Here is a 21,692-nt window from a genome sequence, read left to right on the forward strand (position 1 = left end):
GCTGGCCAGAGGCTAACGCGATGATGCCAACACATGCTAACTGCTGCACTGGAGGAGCGGACGGGCCATAGCTCTAATGTTTTGAATTTGGACTGCTGTTACTCAATTTAAATCTGTCAGTGCTACATATTGCTCCTTTAAAGTTGTATTTCAACATTATAATGTGTTTATTAGCAAGGTGAATCAAAGTTTTATTTTTTAAATTGTCCATTTAGTGTTTTCAGTTTGTTGGATAGTGATTTTATTTTTTGAACTTCTTTTAGGTGCTAATTTGTTTTGTTCTGGCTTCAGATATCTACAGGAGTAGTTGTTTGTTCAGTTGTCCTGAATCAGCTGATTGCAAGACTTAAAGTGGACCTATTATGCTTTTGTGCTTTTTCCCTTTCCTTAAATGTGCTATATAGATTTTTTGGTTCGGTTGACCAATCGAAATAGAGGGCCAGTTGACCAATCAGAGCGTTTCAGACAGAGGGTGAAAAGAGGTGCTGCAGCGGAGCCGGTATGAGAAAAATAAAGCGTGTTTTGGAACATTAAATCATGTAAACATGTTCTAGTAGAAACCCTAAATACAAGTATGCACCTGAAAAGAAGCATAATAGGTCCTCTTTAAAGTTGCATTTCACCATTATAATGTGTTTACCCGCCAATAACCAAGGATCACATTCTTCATTTAGTATAGTTTTGTTTTTATTAGAAAGTCACATTCATTTTGTGCTGTGAAAACTGTACCTTAACAGGAGGTCAAACAGAACATAATAAAGTCAAGACAAGAAAATACAAATGGGTATTCAGTACGGTTGACTCGAGGTATGAATGGGGTTGAGGGTAAGGGACATAGGGAATTTGGCTGGTAGAACATACTATCGAGTCACTGACAAGGTTATCAAAAACACACCGTTACAGAAGACATGAGGTTCTATTACCCACCACTATACAGCGGAGAGTAATAACAAATATCCTGAAGTACAGTTTTAGAGCTATTCATAAGCTATCATTCATTCTATATAATATTCTCTTTATAGAAGTACAATTATCTACCTGTCACAGAGAGCTCCAAATATGGAGTCTGCGCTAACAAATCTCTAGTGATTAAATTCCTTGAATTACTAATACAGATTTGTTATACAATATACTCATAAAGCATCTATACGCTCTGTAAATATGAGGAAGATGGTATAAAAGTGTTGAAACGGTCGGTAAGAAAAAATTCTGCCTTAATGATAATATCAGTCTTGCTTGATCATCAAGCGCCCATCATATTGCACTATTTCACACTGATGGCGGAAAACACAAAATGTGTTGAAGTCTTGAGGACCTGGCGCCGCATTGGAAGTCACATCGGCGCCAGGGGGCCTCCGCTCAGTCCAAGAGTCCTGCAAGGCTGAGAAACAAATAAGGGCGATGATGAAAAGGTCTCGCTGACCCCTCAGATCCACATGTACGACATGGAAGAGCCTGCATCTTGTGCCAGCTGAACCAACCAGCTATTTTCCCCAGAGTGCACTGCTCTTCCTGTGTGAGAGTCTGTGTTCATTCTGGTGCTGGTGTTTTGGTATCGAAGCAGAATGCTGGAGAAAACCAGGACATTTGTGGGTAACCGCCTCCATCACCACTCAGCATGTTTGTCCCGATGCAGTCCATATGGGCTCATTAAAGATGCTTTTTTTTTTTTCGGAGCCTAATGTTGTTGGTCACAGCACAAAAACAATAGAACTTTGTGCGTGACAGTCATGAGGGGGATGAAAAATCGAATATCGGGTATAAACTCAATAATGACGATAATTATAATCATAACACTGACAATAATCATTTTAATAATAATAACCGTGATGGTAATAGCAGATATCAGTATGATTAAGCCTGCTCTCCAGTATATAGTCTCAGTATAGAGTCTCATGGAAGAGGCTCATTTCGAAGCAAACAAATAGTGAAAGTAAATGATCCCATGAAAACAAAAATGTGTTCGCCCTTCTATCAAAGTGCAGAGTGTTGGACTCCAAGTGTGAAACTGGTCTCTTATGCTCTCTCTTTCGCCTTGTCCTATTTTGGAAGGTAACACGGCTGGAAGAGGAGCATGCCGAGAGTTTTACGGTCGCTCCTCCCGAGTAGCGGGGAGGAAGCGCCGCATTATGTTATCTCATTCTTCTCCGAAGTTGAGTTGAAGGAAAAAAGAAGCACAGACATGTCGACCACATCTTCTCAACCCTTGAAGAGCTCAGGAAAACTCCCAGTGAAGCGTTTAATGGCACCACAGCCAGTCCTGGTCCATGGAAGCCACTGATCGCTCCGCTAACCCTTCTTAAGGGTTAACCCTCCCCTAAGCACTCGGACACGAGATGCTTTTTAAGTCCACACAGAGAAGCTACATTAAACATCCACTCCTCCTTCCCTCCACTTCCTTCCTGCTCTGGTTGAGGGTTTGAAGACATTGATTCTTGGGACCTACTTTCTTACTTTCCTTCCATTCTTGGTCTCCTTCTACTCTATCCATAATAGGATACCATTTCCAAACCAAAAAGGTAAACGAGGTGAAATCAGGTGGCTTCTCGAGCCCCCCTCAAACCCCTCAGACCTCCGTCTGCAGGTCGATGATGTCCTGCCCCACCAGAGGAATGGTGGTGCCGGCCTTCTCCCATTCCACAGAGTGCAGCTCCAGAGGTGAGGCGGCGAGGGGCTCCAGGTCTTTGCGTACCCATGCGGGGGGCGACTGCTGATTTCCCCGGACTCCCTCCCACGGCCTCTCCATAGTACCCTGCTGCTTGTCCTGTTGAGGTACAAAAAGGAGGCACTTTAACACTGGTGTCACCCATCAAGCCGTGAGCAAATTTAATCAAAAATGAAATGGGCCTCATTACATCACAGGTGATTTTCTGATAATGAAAGTTGTCATTTGGGGGAAATTATTCCTCCTTGAGGCAAGTGAAATATCTGATTGTGTGTCTGCTTAAATTTTAAGATTGTGAGTTTGTATATAAACACTCACACTGTGGTTCGTTTTGTCACTTCCTCCTGAAGACACACTCCATCTCACAGACTGTAAGAAGGAAGGAAGAAAATACATCCTTAATCAAATGACCTCGAAGTCATGACAACCATAGTTCAAGACACAAATCACTGGTTGTTTTATAAAGGTCGTTTCTCACACCAAAGAACCTCTTTTAACATTAAAATTGCCTCTGTTATGGTTCCCGTGTTTTGTTCCTGTAAATGAATGTCTGTGGAAATGGATGACGAGCGTAATGTCACGATATGTTACCTTGCTGTCAGAAGCAGGGGACTCCCTATCTTTCTCAGCGTGATGGTGCTTCCTGTTCAGGTCCTGGAACATGTTCTGGTGGCGTTTCTTTGTGTGCATTATTTTCTAGAGAAAGAAAAAGAAAAAGAAAACATTTTAATCTCAAAATATGAATGCTTGCTAAGATACATTTAATATATATCACGTAATTTATAATATTTTCAAAAGCCAGATTCTAAACAATATTTACCTCAAAGTCCAACTCAGCATAACGGGATTTCTGTCTCTGCAAAGAAAAAGAAAGATAGGAGAGTTGGTTTAGTTTCAGATACATATTAGAAACATTGCACAAGAATGCAACCTTTCTGCAAGAGGTCACGCTATTCCACCTCCTCTTACCTCCAAGGAGCTCATTGACAGCGTGGAGATGGTCTCACTCTTGGACATCATGGAGTTCATGGACTCGAAGGTGTTTTCCAGGCTGCTGTGTGTGATGTGAGACTCGCTGGACATGTTGTGGATGTTCTGGATGGGCGAGTCTCTCTCCGAGTACGACACGCTGACCTGGTCCATGGGGATCGACTTGATGCCGAAGGCGGCCTGGGGCTCGGCGAAGGGCCCGCTGAGGTGCATAAGCCTGGCCTGTGGCATCTGCTCCACGCTGATGTTGTATTTGGTGGGGTCGTCCTTGGGCTTGGACCTCAGGGTGGAGGTGGTGTTGGGCATGAGGACGTAGCTGCTGCCGTCGGAGATGCTGCCTTCGGCCTGGGCCCGGGCGAGATCGGCGTCCAGCTGCTTGAAAAGCTCCCCCTCGCAGACGTACACGGGCTTCCCGCAGGTCGGATCGACTCCTCCCGCCAGGCGGCTCTTCTCCCTCTTCAGGGTGAGGGTGTGGCTGGAATATTCAGGGACGGCCTGCATGTGGCTCTTGCTGAGGTTGGACGGTAGGGTGTGGAAGTTGGGGCCCATGGGAAGAGGCAGCTGAGGAGGAGGCATCTTCTCCTCAGAGGAGCTCTTCATTCCTTTTAAGAAAAATAGTAAGAGTTAAAAAAACAATAAAGAACCACCACATCTGAAAAATTGGTTTAATAACTATGTTCTCTTTTTATGCATGATCAGATGTTTTAAGTGCAAGGCTCACAGAAAATTTAAATGCAAATGGAAAAATGGTTAAGAGCGAGAGGAAACAGCTGATGTAAAAAGGGGGCTCACCTTGTCTGCTTGAATCTCCATCCTTTTCGTTATCAGACTGCTGATAAAAGAATAAAAAATTGTTCCATCAGCGTGCGTAATGTATGCACATATTCATTTAGGGATAAAACGCGAGAGGCACTCAAGACATTAAAAAGGCAATAAGCCAAGAAATTTACCATATGCTGGGTGTGGCCATTGTGGTGGGAACTGCCAGAGTCTCCATTGCCGTCGTCCTTGCGGTCGACTACTCTGCACTTTACGGCTTCTTGAACCTAATGGGCGGAGGGGGAGAAAAGAATTCAGGAAATTGCATTCGAACCGCAGCTCATTTAACCTCATGAAGAAAAACTACTTTCGCTTTTTACTTTAATTCCTGTTACTTTATGTCATCTAAATGTTTTTTGCTCACCTCTCTACGCAGGATGCAGTGCACCATGACGATGATGAAACCCTCCAGAGAGTCAAAGACGGCGAAGAGGATCTGGAAGAGGGCGGAGCGGCGGTCGGTCATGGCCAGCACGGCGGACATCCAGGTGAGGGCCAAGAGGGGCAGAACCACGCAAGAGCTCCACAGTGAGGCTCTGCAGGGCGAGAAAAAAACTGATTAGAATCACACTGGAATTCGGTTTCTCCTTTTCCCTCCTGTTGTTTGATCGTGAGGCTTGATATCAATGCACATCATCAATACACCTGTAATGGCACTGATGAGGCCGATAAGCGCAACACTCTGGTGTAGAGGGAGATCAATAAGACCTACCCGGCTCTCTCCTTCAGCTTCACGTCGGTGATGCCGTCCTTGGACACCAGCTTGTTGAAGACCAGAATACCAATGACCATGTTCACCTGTTTGCAAGAGAAATGGATGAGACAATTTAATAATAGGTAATGCATTTATACAAAACAGACTACGTATTGTGATGGATTGGGATGCTGTAGTCAGAATACGTACCAAAACAACAGCTGCGGCAGGGCCGACAAAAGAGTAGAGGAGTCCGCCCTCGAGAGACAGCCAGCAGCTAGAAAAGAGGAGGAAAAATGTTAATGCATGAGCTAAGGGAAGAGATTTCAGAATAAATGCAGAGAAGCCTACAAATGGCAGGTTGAGACTTGACTTACTAGTTGACAGTGCCGTATCCCTTAGCTTTTGTGAAACCCACAGACACAGCCACCACCAGTGCGGGAAGTCCTGCAAGATAGAAAATACACAAAAAACGTTAGAGCCTAAGAATATAAAAAAGAGATTTTGAGAAAAGTGATGCAACAGAGGAGGAACAAACAAACAAAAAGACAGGCGCTCTTACCCCAGCCCAAGCACAAGAAACGCTTGCGGATGATGCGGTTGCGCAGACGACCAGTGACAGCCATGTAGGACTGCCAAGCTTCTGTCAGCACCCAGCAGAAGGAGGAGAGGAAAAAGAAGTGCAGGAGAGCGGCGACGAGAGTGCACACCACCTGTGGTAGCCCAGAAGGAAGGAAGGAAGGAGATAAGAGGAGGAAAGATGAGAAATCTGTGTCAGCGGCTTCCAAAAAATATCCCCAAAGCGGTGAGGTTTAAAAAGAGAAGGTTAGGAAGAGTGCCTTTACCTTGTTGCGAGCCTGAGTTTGTCCGATGAGAATAAGGGCATTGGAGCATATAATGGAGAGGCAGAAGTTGATGAGGATAACGGAGCGCTCGGAGCGGATGTACCTGGAGTTTTGGGGAAAAGAATGAGTTTAGGGATGAGTAGGTAGAGGAGAGAGAAACCAGAGCACACACACAAAGCATATAATATGAAAGAGGCTGACATGCTTGACTTTGCTGGTAGGGTTACTTACTTCCACACGGAGACATAGATGATGATGAGGAGCAGCAGGGTGAGAGAGGAGACCCCACAGCCAACGATGAGAGTCACGGACGGGAGCAGTGCCTTGTCCATGATCTGCAGAGAGGAGACAAGACCAAAACATGCCTCTTAGAGCTGATTGCAAACACACATTCACGCAGAGGGGAAACACACATACACACACTAGTGAGAGCCTGTGGGCGTGCTGCTATCTGGAAGAGCAGACAGCCTCCCTGCAGGCACAACAGTTGAATGGCACAATCAGGCCACGGCTGAGGCAAGGTGACCCCAAGGTGAAACGTGTCAGAAAGATGGAGCGGCAAACTAAACAAATGGTCAGGGTCACTGCGTTCCTCCAGTGAGCTTTTGAGTCAGCAAATGAGGCGAGGAGGATACTGCACATATATCTCTCTCTGCTAAGCAAAGAGAGGGGGGTTCAATTCCCAGGGGCAGTTCAGTGCTGTTCAGTCATTAGTTTGAGCTGCTACAGCGACCATCAAAATCATTGACGGATCTCTTTTTTTCTCCCCCTTTTGCTGCTTGATATGTTGGCGTTCCTGTGCCAGCCAGCAGCTCCTCGCCCCGCCCCTGCAGGGGCGAACAGGTGGACCATTATCACCTGTGCATTAATCTGCCACCACCTGCCCTTCTGATCTCTGACAGCAGCTTAGCGCCTGCCACTTGCCAGCGGCGGTGACCGCCCCGTGTTTCAAACAGGCACCCGGTGCCGAACCTCTCTGTGGGGGGAAAACAGACGAGGGATTGTCTTTTTGCCCGTCTTCCCTTGCTGCACTGTAAAAACAGTGCTTTACTGTTAATACAAAAGAAAACCTGTTAAATTTAAATTTCAGCGACAGTATAATAATGTTAATTTTACAGTAACATAAAGGCAACCCTGCAGCCAGTTCTTTACTGTTATTTTACTGGGAAATTCTTAACAGTGTACGGATAAAGACGCCCTCACTGACAAATGGTGTGATTATATTTTTGATAATGTGTTGAGGGAAGGAAAAAAAGGCGAGAAAGGGCTAAGTGGCTCCAAAAAGGTGAGGAAAATGTCCTCAGATGTAATAAATCTGCAGGTATCAAATTAGCAACGGATAGAGGGGAAAGAAATAGACACCGCTTTGGCCTTCATTTGATTTATGATGGCCATAAATCCAAGTGTATGTGAAGCATGGCTTCTACAACGTTTGCCATTGTTGATAGTGAATACTGAGCCTTAATGGATCTCAACGTGTGCTCCACATAGGCTCTTCTGGTAGCCAAGCACAGCTGGTGAAGTCCGGCCTACGGCGGCCAAAGACTAATTTAGTGTGGCAAATTTGTTTCAAAAATCTATCCAACTACATCAGAATCGCCCCAAAACAGATGGCAGATAGCAGAGCGGTGAGCTGTTTTTTTTTTTTGCTTCAGCCTTTTACTGAAAAAATAACAAGGGCGATACAGTATGTTCTGTTCCCTCTCCTCCCAATCTCTATATCTGGGTTGAAGCTCGCACCGTGGGCCTCTGAGTGAAATCCAGACAGCCGGTGTGACCTAAATATGAAGCATGTCTTCTGCCTGTCCTTGACCGTGTCGCATGTTCTCATTTCGAACAAGCAGGTAAAGGGAGACGAATGTGCAGAGAAGCCCTGATTTTAATTGATTAACCCAGCAGGTCAAGGGCATCTGCTGTACTAACTGTGAAGGCTGCTCCCACTGGACCATCATACCTCCATCACACATGATGCTCCTGAAATCAGACTGTATCGAATGGGAGCTAACACACTGCAGTATGTGGCTGTTTTTCACATCTCCTCTCTCTCTCTCTCTCTTGGTTTCTCGCTGGTGTTCCTCATAGGAAGACGTTATTGAAAATGCCCACAGCACACATCAAAGGATGGCTGGAGAGGCGGACGAGAGAACCATCAATGCATTACCAGACGTCTGTCTCTCATTGGTCCGCCTCTCTGGCATTTTCAGGCTGTGGCCGAGGAGGAAGGAGGAGGATGAGGAAGAGGAGGAGGGGGGAGGATGTAATCGAGAATTCAGAGATACTGGCAGACTGGAATGATTGGCGCAGCTGCCTTTTTACTGTTGCAGGAGCGGTTGAGAGGAGGGAGGGGAGGTATGTGCAGCCTATAACAAATATGGGAGGCGCTGTTCAGACTGGCAACAGCAAGACAAATCAAATCTAGCATGTAAACAACAGGTTGGGGGGGACAAAAAGAGGAGACTGAACGCAGAAACACCGCAGTCTAAATTCATGAGCTGTTTTGCCACTAAGTAAAGGAGAAAATGCACATTTAAAAAACACATTTCCTCCAACTAATACACATCTGTTGATTGTTATTGTGTGTGTGTGTGTGTGTGTGTGTGTGTGCAGCAGATGCACAGCAGCAGCAGAGATGGACAGATCATTTCCTCAGTCATGGAGGGGCTGCTGCTCACAGAACAGATGATTTTTTTTTTTTTCTCAGCAATCTCAGTTATCAAAAATCACACAGGCCGAGTTCGCGCTGCAGAATGCGTTGCCACGGCAACTGGAGATGGAGCAGCTCGAGAGGCAACACACAGTCTGGGGGGGGGGCGGGGGAGATTACACATTGTCTTTGCGCATAAAGTACACACCGATGCGTAATGACAAGATTTTGGCAATTAATGCGCACAAGTTCTTCTTGCATGCATTATTATTATTAAAAAAAAGCATCAAATGCAAAGCCGAATGATCAAAATTTGAGTGATTCAATAAAAAAATGGGATAAATGATAAATATTTTTCATGCAAAACTGCTTTTTATTCCAAATAGGTGCGATCATATGTATTTAGTGGATTATGCAGCTTGATTGCAAGCATCAATTAACGCGCTCGTGCAAAAATCGACGCGCCGATATGCAATTCATCATGTTTTTAAATTCCTGCATATCAACACGTTGCTCAGTTATTACCCATCAATATAAACAGCCCATGCATTAACGTTCATTCTCTCAATCTGCAGCATGAAGCACCTGCACGGAGACAAAGAGGTGCTGTGCAGGCAGCAGCTCTACAGCAAAAAAAAACGCTCGAAAACAACAAGTCCCAGACGTTCACACTGCACCGCAATCACACACTGCACACTATGCATTAAAGATCAATGTTTGACCGAAAAAAAAGCATATATTTGTTAAAAGACAGGAGACTTACCGAGTCGAAGTTGACGCGCGCTAAGATGGCGAAGGTGGAGAGGCTGTCACACACGCATTTGGTTCTGAATGAATCAACTGGCACCGCTCTGCAGCTCCGAGTAGACCAAGAGCCGAGCAGAGAGGAACTGCACAGGAGAGGAGAGAGGAGGAAGGACGGGTTAGGAGGAGACAACTGACAACATCTCTCATGTCAATGTCTCTTAATCACTTTTTTTCTCCCTCCTCATATATATATATAAATATATGATGATTATTTTTCTCATATATATATGGTGAAAAACATATTTTCTACTTATGATAGTCCCATCATGTTAAACAGCCCAATGCAGGCACATTTTTATATAACATTTAAATATTTGTGATCCAGTTTGAGAAATTTCATATGTTGCATCTCATGCAGGAAAGCCTTCATGATGATTAATATGATTAATAGCCATCTGCAGCCATGATTATTAATGATGATATAGGCCCCCTCATAAATCTCATTATTAGCCATAATCTGTATAATTTATTGTTATGGGCAATCTTTCCTCAGCAGCAGACATGAGATTATTGGCAACACTTGCCCAATGCACTGTGGGGACAAAGGACAAAGTGTTCCTTCTTATGAAAAAGAAGGAGGGAGGAAAGGAGGGGGGGACGTGAAGACAACCTGAATTATGATTTCAACAGTGAGGAAATCTACACTTCAACTGATTAATGTTTGTATGCAATCTAAAACAAGTGACATGATATCTGTCACATTTATGCTCACTTATACTGTGCCAAGACTGATCAGACAAAAAAATGGATGGATTACATTACAGGCAGAAAGTAAAATCAATAATAAAAGACCATCTTTAAGATGAGATGCACTTATAGTCTGATGACAAATCACTGAATCTACGACATTTTTGTTCAGATCTTGTACTGAGATCTGTCTTTGTGTGTAAGCAGCATTATAGCAGCAGATGCCAGTGAGCACAGAGGAGGTTAAGGCAATGAGCAGCCCCCTCCGGCTCTGACTGACTGACTGACTGACTGGTGAATACAGGGTAGCCAGCAGGTCCGGACTGGTGCATGGTGGTGTCACGGGGCCGTGGGGCAAACTCATCATGGCAGTTAACTGGGATGACATCTAAGCAGGCTTGGCTGCACAGTTTAATGCGCGTTGTGCTGGAGCCGTCATATCATGCAGATGGGTTAAATGTTGCGTGATGCAAAGTTAAAAAAAGAAAAAGCACGTGTGGTGCTGCGATTTCTATCTTTTGTCACAAGAAGCTGCATCCATCTGGTTATTGGCAGAGGAGCTAATGGAGCACTTCCTGTGATCACACATATGCATCTCTGCAAAGAATAAGCGTTGACCCCCAAACTGTGCCATCAGCCAGCTTCCTCCTCCTCTCCACTGTCTCTCGTTAATCCCATCCGCTGTCAAAAATGAATCTAATTTGACTAGAGGCACATTGTCCTCCTTCTGAAATCACATTTTCTCCTCCGATTCATTTTGGCTTTTGCTTATGCTTGGACTCTGCTTGTTTGTGGTTTATGTAAAAAAAAAAGGTGCAGGTGCATTTTCTTATCTGTCCTCCGCAAGTGCATAAATCTATCTAAATGCAAATGGTCCACCTGTGTATTCTTCTCCAGGAGGGCAGAGTGGTGCCTGAGGCTGACAGGAGCTCTTGTCATAAGTTATTCAAATGCATCTAAGCATCTTTAAAAAGTCCCATGTGTCATAGCCATTAACCCCAAACAGGTGGATGTTATGAACACGACTTAGAGGCGAGGAAAGGGAGAGCTGCCACTGTCTTTAGATTGACACCCTGCGGTGTGACCTATAGGGACGCAGCCATGAGTTTACTGGCTATGTAATGAGGTTAGAAGTGATGCCTGTCTATCCAGGATGTGGCTCATTTAAAGCGATGCAGGAGACTGCTGGAAGTGAAGTGTCACTCAGCTAGAACTGCAGAGTCTATGTGTCATGCAGTAAGTATGTCAGACAGCCGAGGGAGGCCTGGTGCTGCTGGCTGGGAGAGACCGGTCAACATGTTGTGGCATTGCTTTGTCCTCCTTGTCGGAAATGATTGACGTGAAAAGTGGATGAAACATTATTGTGAGTGTAGGTCTGGGGGAGTTGTTTGTTCATATGTAGTAACAGATGCATGACTGTAAGGACCTCGGCTACGAGCGAGAAGATAAACAGCAGCAAATAAGCGCCAGATCGGCTTACGAGGCCAGAAAATAGAGTGATGGTTAAGAAGAAAAACAACCGTGGTCAACACTTACGTTTCGCTCTCGTCCCAGGAGAGGCACGTCTCATTCATGGTGCCCTGCAAAATAAGAGAGAAATCAGTGTGAGGAGTCTCTGCAGAAAAGAGAAATGTGTAGGACAGGATGCCGTGCTATAAACGTGTGAGATGCAACAACTTGTTGCCCACATTTCTCGCCACCCTCCCAACCCCCGTAATACCAGACTAAAAACAGCTTCTTATCATCAGCTGCGGGGACTAATTACCGTGCATGATTTCGCATCATCGTCAAACTGACCCGTTTGGTTGGGCTGTGATCTTTGCCGGGTTTCAAACCGACACGAGTATAAGTAAAAGTCACGGTGTTGCTGCAAATGTCAACAAAATGTCAGGCTCTGCGTACCGCGGCGAGCAAACAGCCCGGAGGGTGGGGTTGGTATTTTTTTCGTAAGATTGGGTAACCATTAGGGACTTACATTGTGGAGGTGGGGGAACTCGATCTCGACGGGGGTGGACAGGAAAGTCGGGGTGGGCTTGACGATCACCGTCACCACTTTGGAGTTAAGGAGGGTGGTGTTACTGTGGAGAAAGAGGATATTACAGTCAGTGTTATCCATGTGAGACATTATAGTCGAGGTTTGACATGAGGCCTTAGAATAAAAAAAGTGAGAATATAGAAGTAGATGAGTATGAACGTGGTGCCATCTGGTGGCAACAAAATATATTTCATGGAAGGCCAGTTGCATACATGTAAAAGCAGATAAATTGCATTACCTCTGGAAGGACAGAATAGAGGCGAGGTTTCTGTAGAGGACGATGCCGGTCACAAAAGCATCATTGCCATCTGGGAAGAACAAAAAGCTTGCTTAGACTCAAAATCACAAGATTGCACATTCAGTTGATGTAGAAATAAATGATGTCTTGTCTGTTTCTTACCAGCTTGTTCAATGGACAGTGCATCACGGGACACTGAGATCTTCTCCTCAGATGTCCTGACCCAGTCCAGCATTCCCCTCCAGCCCTTCACTGGGAATGTGAAGTTGGTGTTCGTGGTTGTTGGGCGCTTGTGGATGCTCAGCACTGAGAGGGACAGAGGGCTTCGTTAGTGAACAACACTTTTAGAGAGGTCACAGCTTTTTTTTTTACACTGTGTTAAGAATCAACTAATGCCAAGGACATTTTGGTTTCATGCGTCATGCGTGTGTCTGTGTGGAGTCGTCAACTAAATCCTGTGAGAATGTCACCTTCACTCAAACAGTCACAGAGAGTGACTCAGAGTGTGGAGTTTACAGTTATTTACAGTATCTGACAGATTGGTGAAGTTTGTGTGTGTGTTACTTGCGCAACATCTTGGAAAGATGGCATAAGTAATATGGTATAGCTGATGGACTTCTGTCAAAGTGATGCATTCTGCTTATATGGACTCAGATTAAGATTGATGCACTCTCCGTGCTGGATGGAGGACAAATCATCCCAGACTAGACATGAGCGGGGAGCAGCTGGCAGGGGGAAATTAGGGCTCACCTAAATTCTCGGTGACTTCGTAAATGTCCTGGAAGCCGCTCATTTGCGTACCGATCATGTTCACAAAGTCCTCGACAAGGCGGAGGAACTCCTTAACGTTGGCACCCATCTGGATAAAGGAAGAAAAATGGGAAGAGAAAAGGAGGAAGAGTTAGAAATAGGAGGGAAATTATGGAAACAAAAGGGGGCAGGGGCTCATCCATTATATGCAATTTGAACAATTAGTATAATTGTGCACTTAGGTAAGCGTTTAAGGGTTAAATGCCCATATCTAGAGTTCCTATTCTTATGTCAGTCCAGCTTATTCTTTCAGAGCACTCAGCAGTGGAGTGAAAAGAGGAGGAAAAAAGCACACTGCTTGCTGCTATGCAACCTCAGAACTTCCTTAAGGCCATAAATGGGCAGGCTGTTGATTCATACTCGGGATTTTTTGTCCTCTCTCTCAGTGGAAGGGAGGGAGGGCTGCTCTGACTTGCGTGTGTCTCTGACGCAGAACTGCAGCGATGTGGGCGCAAGGTGCGTGCTCGAACGCGATGTGCTGTCTGTGTCCCCTTACATCCGCCATCGCTATGTAGGATGGAACAGAGGCTCGCAGATTGCAAAGTGGGCGTATAGTGATTCTCCCTGATTCAATCTCTCTCTCTCTGTTTCTCTCTCTCTCTCTCTCTCTCTCCCCCGGCCTGTCACCTTGAAGTGTTCTCTTGTCGCAGTGGCCTTGGTAATTCACAATACAGTGTTTTTTTTCCCAATTTGTGCACAAATATGTGTTTACTCTCTGCAGTGGGAGGATAACTTTTCTACTATTGCTCATCCTTTCTCAGGGGAATCGATTAGTAGGAGCTGTTTCTTTTGCTCACTTGAGCAGGAACACATTTGAAAAAGTGCAACAGGTTGTCAGATGAGTCAAAGTTGTGTTTAGTTTGTTGTAACTACAACTTATGAACAAAACAATTTGGTAGAACTAGATGATAAGTTGCACTCTAGACATAATTAATACTTTAGTTATTGTTACTTGTCTATTCTGAGATCATTTTAGCTCTTAGTGTCATACTTATTCCATTTTCCTCCAGTGTTTGGATGACAAAAAGGGAGTGTTAATCAATGCAAGCACATCAGTCATTGATACTCTAAATTCACACTAACTTCCAATAAACACCCCGACAGTTCTCTGTCCTGAATCTGTCCTGCACACCCATCACAGAAACATTAACACAACCAACTTATTTTCTCCCCTAATCACATTCAATCTGGATCACACACACACACACACACACACACACACACACACACACACACACACTGTTATCACATACCAGCTGTGCCTCTTCCCATTTGTCACGATGTTCCTCCTTCAGTAAGTTGCTGATTGTCTGGACGTAGTTCTGCAAGATCATTAAATGGAGGCAGAGGTGTTAGAAGGCACAAAATCCAGCTTAATTAGAGGGTATTTTTGGTCAGAGATGCACGTGTCGGAGAGTGTTGCATTATATTATTCTTTAGTATTTTCATATTGGGGCTTACCTCGACATCGGCGTTGCTCACTCTCAGCCTGGTCCCCTTGTACAGTTCTGTGGTGTTCTTCAGGATTTCCATGACGGCCAAGAGGTCGCCGCTGTACCTGGCACCCTCATCAGAGGAGAATCTTAGGCGTGAGATCACCTCGGCAACACCATCTATGCTCTGCCCAATCTGTGCTTTGGAGTTGTAGTCCCTTGACTGCATGGGAAGAGACGAGAGGTCAATCTGAATCTTTGACATTCGTTACAGGGAAATTAGCTGTATGAGGATGCAACACATGAGGCTACATTTTCAGGGCTTACCAGCATCTGAATGTTCTCGTAGTTCTTGGAGACGCACTTGATGTGAGTTGGGCTCTCCCATGAGGCGAGGCCTACAGCGTCCAGGGTGCACCGGCGAAGGAGCAGACCTGAGGCATCAGCAGGGCAGACAACTGCGGCCATGTCTCCGGCGGGGGTTTTCTTCCACACAACATCTCCGGTGTTCTGCTCAGGGCAAATCTCATGGGGTTCTGTAGAGTTACAAGGATAAGTAGAAGGATAAGTAATCTCTTTTTTTAATTGAATACTATTTTAGTGTGGCCACTCTTATGTATTGTATTGGTGTCACTAACCAGGGCATCTCTTCTCATTGCAACGCTTCTGCTCTCCCTTATCACCGGGGCAAGGCTCTCCTCCAAAGAATGGTCCTTCACAGACTCTCTGTCTCTGCTGGATGCCTCCACCGCAAGTCTTGCTGCAGCTTCCCCAAGAGGTCCACGCGTGCCAGCGTCCATCAACTAAAGACAGAGAATATGCCATGAACTCTGGGACTGTGATTGTCTGATTCATTTACCTTTTATGTGGATAGTGATTATGTGAATTTAGTTTCTTTGTTTTCTTTTTTTCTTACCGGGGCAGTCTTTCAGGAAGCAGTTGGTTGACTCTTTCCAGCCTCCATGGCACTCAGAGCCTCCGTAGGATGGGCCGTTGCACTCCCGGATTCTCTGCATGGTGCCGTTGGAGCAAGAGGTGGTGCATGCACTCCATACAGACCATTCATTCCAGGATCCATCCACTAGAGGGAAGCAGAGGATATACACAAAAGAGGGTTATTAACAGGGAGCGCAAGGACAACACAGAACCTAAAGCCACGGGCATCCCAGCATTTTAGCTGAGTTTAAGTGAAACAGAAAGTTGGAGCTCGGTTATCTGTCCTTCATGCTATCTGTCCACATTATGAGCATTGTTTAGTGCACTTGACTCCATATTTTAATATAAAAAGTCATCATGTTAACCAAGAGACCCATCTTTTTGGTCTTAGTGAGAAGCAATGCTACTCTAAAAACTCTATAATGGGTATTTTTTAAGAAGTCTAAATGAGAGGGAATAATGATTGACCACTGGAAAACACTTTTCATATTCCAGATTTAATTTGGTGGTATAAAAGCCTTGAAAAGATGAAAAAAATAGAGTAAATGCTGCTTGTACGATGGTAAAATTGATGGAATAAAGTGCATAGTCTTTAAAAAAAAATGGTGAAAATTCATCATGCTAAAAGGGCTATTTAGGATGACTCCATTTTCTAAGCTTTTCAATTTCAAATGAGAATCATAATCATCTCTCAGTAATGACTTTGCCTACAGCCCATCCTCCCTTTCAGACATTAATTCAGCTGCAGCGCACAGCGACATCTGCTGACTGTCACATGCAACTGCAACAAGGAGAACTTTTGGATAGATAGAGAAACCACTTTTTGAAAAAAAAAGACACAAGTGATAAGAATAATTACCACCAAAAAAAGTGGGAAAATCTAACTGCAGCTGTGACTTCCAAATGAGAGAAATCCTGTCAGAACACGAGTAGGTGGCGGAATCGGAGAGCTTCTAATGCATTGACCATGAGCACAGCGTGAGTCACCTGAAGTTATTATAAAGCCACTGACTAATGCCCACTGAGGCTTTTATTCTGTCAGTGCGTCACATGTAATGTCAAGCTGCCACCGCAGTTGCTGTTTGGGGTGGTGGTGATGATGCTGAGGAGGGGTTTAATTAGCTCTCATGTATGAATCAGTTAGATGATGGGTCAAGTATAGGCAGTTGTCATGGATTTTTTAGACGTGGTAGTAAAAGTAAACTGGCTATGTGAAGCAGTAACACATGTTTGGACTTTCATTAGATAAAGATGATGTGGTTTTCACACACTGTATCATCAAATCTAAGTCAGCTATTAGAAGAATTCTTAATAACTAGCTCACCTGGGCAGACAGCGATGTTGCAGAACTTGGTTTGTTTTGTAGGTCCCCGGCAAGGCTCTCCTCCGTTCAGGGGCTGCTTGCAGGTGCGAGAACGCTCACGATAACCACGACCGCAGGTGGATGAACACAGGCTCCAGGGGGTCCACTCATCCCAAGCACCATTCACTGCACAGAGGGATAATTTGATGAAGAAAGTTATAGTTTTTCATTCACTGGATTTGTCACAGGCTGCACACTGCAGGCACATTTTGTAAACTCTCCACTAGGTGGGGCAGTTCTCCACACAATCTGTACAATAATCCACTAAATGCACAAACTATTAGGGAGACTTAGTTGATATTGGATTGCAGCCTCCAGTCCACAATCCAAGCTGAACAATGCCTCTCTAACTTCTTGTCTGCTTCTCTTTATCTACTTTTCCTTTCATGACTGGTGCTGTAAGGGATAATGGCTTTTACCTCCATTGTGTACTTCAAAAAGTGTCCACATTTTCAAGATGACACTCTCTTTTTTCTCTTTTCTCCCCCCCCCTGTCATGCTCACACATTAGAAGAGTAGGAACCAGACACTCACCGGGGCAGACGGCTGTGTTGTTGCAGGGGCGGTTTTCACGCAGGGGTCCGGTGCACTGGGTGGTGAAAGAGGAAGTGGCGCAGACACGGGTGCGGCTCTGCCAGCCCTCTCCGCAGGTGATTGAGCAGGCGGTCCAGGGGGACCACTCATCGGTCTTAGCATCAACTGTAGAAAAGAATTAGAGAGGGTCAGCACACCAGGCCTTCAACACTTGGAGAGGTTCACATTTTTGCACTCTGGTCAACCTTCAGCTTCTTTTTTTGCAGTCACATCTGCAAAATGTGCATTCCTATCTCACCTGTTTGGGTTGCAACGACTCCAAGGTGCGAATCATCAGTATTGTCCCTCTTCAAACCGACAATGGCTCTTAGACCCTGGCTCCTGCTGCGCTCTTTGCCTGAGAGAAAGTGAAAATTGCACAATTGTTATTGCATCTAATCGGAGCCACCTGCACCAGCCTGAGTGCTCCCAAACATAAATGACACTTACCAATGCAGGGCTGAGGGTTGCAGGCCTTTCCCTCTTCAACTGTTCCCTCGCAAACTTCATCCTCGGGCTGGCAGGCTCGGCTGCGCAGCTGGACTCCACCACCACACTCCTGGCTGCAAACTGACCAACGACCCCAACCGGCCCAGCCTTCTGCAAAAGTTACAGAAGAAGAGGAGAGATATTGAAGGTTGGAAGCTGATAATTGTTGCAAGAAAAAAACAGTAATCTAGCTCAAACTAAGTTAATATCCCCACTTTGTGTGTACAAAAGCATGAATCAGCAAAAACTCCCTCTTATAAACTTCATATGTGGAAACAGGAAGTGTAATTTGTGCAGAGAATGAGCAAGGACGCCTCTTTGTGAGCAGAACTGAGCAATCAACTGTCGCATTTGAAATGGTGATTGTTTGCTTTTAACCGCTCGGTGTGAACCAGGGCAGAGTGTTGTGTGTGTGAGGCTGACAGGTGCGTTGCTATGACGACCACAAGTGCTGCACTTCGATTTCCGTTGCCAGCTGACTGTGAGGTCTTTGTGCTCTTTTCAACCCATCCCCAACCTAATGCACAAACATGCCCTCTATCTCTCCCCGAATCGCAGACTCCTCGCCAAGCAGGAGCTGGGGCGATGTGTGCGGTTCTGGCGGTCTCGCCAATGAGACCCGAGGATGCACAATTACTCTAACATCTTTGATTTACTTCTCATTACTTTGTGGCGGCAGAGTGCACATCCTCCGCCTGGGCCCCCTGCTCTGCAGACATGGATCATTACCTTCAGCAGCTCCTAACACACAAAACACTGAGAAGCGCTGGAGACCGCCTGCAGAGCTGTGGGGTCCTGGCGAACCTGATCCCCCCCCAATCTTTCTGAGCACATGTTATTGCAAAATAATACGGCAAATACAGGGGAACACACATGTTTCTGTTTGTTTCTTTTGAGGTGATATGTTCAGATGAACCTCCTGAGGTTTTTTGTTTTTCTTTCACATTTTAAAAAGTTTACTCTGGAGGTAAATCGTCAACTTACTGATAATCTCAGCATCGCGTCCGTTGTCTCTGGGTACAGCAAGGCATTTCTCAACGTAGACACCGCCTCTGTAGCAGCTTCCTGGCTTCCTCTTTGGGGCCTCCCAGCACTGGCAGGGTGTGTTCATGATGCCGCAGGGGTAATCGTGGGTGCTACTGGACAGGCACTTCTCAAGCCATTGGCACAGCATCTGGCAGGCGGGCATGCTTGGGTTCCTCTTCCCAACGACCAGAAACTCGGCCTTGAACTCGCTGACATCATTCTGACCCTCAAGCATCTCCACGCCGTTCCTCGCTGCCATCTTGCGGATCTGCAAGAACTGCTTGCTGGACTCCAGGTAAGTGACGGTGGTGGACGCGTCGCACAGCCTGACAACCTCGTCGAAGCTCTCCATGCCCAGGTAGGTACGGGAGGTCTCGATGAACGAGTCGAACTGGAAGGTTTTGATCTGGCGGGGCACGCAGGAGTCAGTCGGCTTGGTGATCTTCATGTAGACGTTGTAGCGGCGAGGATCGGGGTTCTGCAGGGTCCAGGAGCATGGCGTGGAGTGCAGGGTGGTCGTCGAGGAGAACACACCGAAGAAGCGGCTCTGTTCAAGGGTGGCACAAGTGGCGGAGGCCGGGCCGGAGGGGTTGCAGGAAGTCAAACCGAAGAAGAGTAGTACGAGGGCCACGCAGGGGCCGGTAAGAGCTGACCACGCCATTGGGTCGGCTTAGATGGACGATTGTGTCGTTCTTGTTTCTGTGATCGCTGGTTTGACCGAGTTGTTGCTTCTTTGTTGCAAGTTACTGCACTTCTTTAACGTATCTAGGAAAGCTCCTCTGAAGAACTGTTGTAAGCTTTAGTGCATCAGACAGTCAAAGAGGGAGCTGCAGAGAAACAGGGAATGAAAAAGATGGTCAGAATGCTCCAACATCTAAATAATCTCAGTAAAACACCACACTTCAGTATGCAGGATAATAAGACTCCAAAAGAAATGCATTTACTTTTTTACAATATTCATGAGATGCATTTTAATTGGACCCATTGTCAACCTGATATTCATGTTTCAGGGACTTGCTTCTGATCAGTATCAGTATCATAGCGTTTGGGGGCAGATTCTGTGAACTAAAATGCCCAGTTCTCCGGGACATAATTGCTCTAGCGCTGCAATTACAGTCTTTCACAGCAGGCTGGTATCTCCAAGCTTTTGCTCTTTCCTCCCACACACTAAACTGAAGCGCGAATCGTGTGCGTCAGTCTGACGTCCGTGGAAGCATTGCCACTGGCAACCACAGACGCCCATCAGTTCCACTACTTGTGCAATGCACTCCTCCTATTGAGTAGCAAACAAGGGAAATGGTTACTCTGTGTCCATGGTGAAGTGTAATTATGTACTCTGCTGCGGCACCTCGAATTGCTTTGGGAATATATTTCCTGCATTGCATACCAGAGCATAGAGTGATATGAAATATTGGAGTGACAAATGACAGTCACTCTTGCATATTAATGCTAATGCATGCAGGGTAATGAAGATGCATCACTAAAACATACTCAAATGATGCATTTTAATGCTACTCTGCAGAGGTTGCATGCATTCAAATGAAGCACAGAATTCATCCTGCAAACGTGCTTTTGTGTGAGTGCAGAGTCAAGATCTCTGTTCCTGACTGGACTCGCTGAAATAATGCCAGGTGCTCCTTGGAGCACAGGCGAGAGGAGGAAAACACTGTTGCTCAGCAACATCTTTCGCAAGCATTTCACTCCCTATGTTTTCCATCTTATTCTTTTCCTTTGTCACTGATTCACTGTCAGTGAGACAAACCTAAGACATCGTGAAGTCTGTATGAAGGAAGATGTTACCTAAGACTTAGCAATATGTGTTTTCTCTATGTGACAGAGGGGTTAATCACAGAGAAGGGGCATTGCAGGGTGGCAGCGGCACAATTGATGCCTACAGCAGCGTTCGCTTTGAGAGGCACCTGCACTTTTCAGGCTCATAATTACGTTTCTCACATCCCTCCCTCTCCTCTCCTCTCCTCTCCTCTCTGTGAGCAACACAGCAAAGACCTCTGCTTTGTGTAGGTGGGCGTCTCTCTCCCGCCTCCCGACACCCGGAAGCTCCATGAATGGGCATCTGAGTGAAAAGAAAGGAGTCCAGCTGTCGTAGGAGAACTCTTGTTTCTGTGTTGCTCTTTTTTCCTCTCCTCCCCTCCCACCCGACCTTTCTGTCCCTTTCTCTTGTTCTTCGTCCATTTGCTGTCGTCAACAACATTTCTGCAAAGCAGGCAGTGCAAAAAAGTGGGACGTCTGTTGTACGGAGATCTTTTGCAGATCAGTGTGAAAAACAGTAAAAGAACTGCAATCAGCGACACGCTCTCTATTTATGCTGCCGTGCACAGTTTTGTAGCAGCCGGTCTCATCACAGATACACAAGTCATATTGGATGTAGAACTAAGAGGAAACAAGAAGTAATGTGCAGGGATTTTGATGAGATCTGTTTGCAGATGGTTATGCATGACTGAACTAGAAAGCTGTGCAAAGATATAAGACAAGCTGAAGTTAAAATAAATGATTTTCTATTTGTCTGATGCATAAGGCTGGTAGATGAGTCGTATGATTTCCCAGCCAGACAACTGAGTTTTTCTGTCCGAATGACTTCTTACTATTACTACTGACTACTGAATGATAACCTAAATCT

General features: G+C 45.5%; 1 protein-coding gene across 3 annotated transcripts; it reads right to left on the bottom strand.

The window, feature by feature from the left end:
* Positions 1-1,273: 1,273 nt before the first annotated feature.
* LOC141754524 (adhesion G protein-coupled receptor B1-like) lies at positions 1,274-19,863 on the bottom strand. Of its 3 annotated transcripts, none has more exons than XM_074613640.1 (30): positions 19,013-19,863; positions 17,990-18,139; positions 17,799-17,897; positions 17,501-17,665; positions 16,928-17,092; positions 15,584-15,748; positions 15,306-15,470; positions 14,995-15,203; positions 14,696-14,890; positions 14,488-14,556; positions 13,175-13,283; positions 12,587-12,730; positions 12,425-12,494; positions 12,127-12,229; positions 11,688-11,731; positions 9,421-9,547; positions 6,245-6,348; positions 6,014-6,116; positions 5,731-5,881; positions 5,546-5,615; positions 5,379-5,445; positions 5,187-5,272; positions 4,839-5,010; positions 4,606-4,701; positions 4,448-4,484; positions 3,635-4,257; positions 3,486-3,521; positions 3,257-3,361; positions 2,984-3,034; positions 1,274-2,764 (listed from the first exon to the last, which is right to left on the bottom strand). In XM_074613640.1, exons 1-30 carry the CDS (start codon positions 19,713-19,715, stop codon positions 2,567-2,569), a joined length of 4,581 nt encoding a protein of 1,526 aa, XP_074469741.1. In that variant the 5' UTR covers positions 19,716-19,863; the 3' UTR covers positions 1,274-2,566. The 3 variants fall into 3 exon arrangements, with proteins under 3 accessions (XP_074469741.1, XP_074469739.1, XP_074469742.1); XM_074613638.1 differs by having other exon boundaries at positions 4,448-4,487; XM_074613641.1 differs by lacking the exon at positions 2,984-3,034 and having other exon boundaries at positions 4,448-4,487.
* Positions 19,864-21,692: the final 1,829 nt, after the last annotated feature.

This window comes from Sebastes fasciatus, chromosome 17 (assembly GCF_043250625.1).
Source record: "Sebastes fasciatus isolate fSebFas1 chromosome 17, fSebFas1.pri, whole genome shotgun sequence".
NCBI lineage: Eukaryota > Metazoa > Chordata > Actinopteri > Perciformes > Sebastidae > Sebastes > Sebastes fasciatus.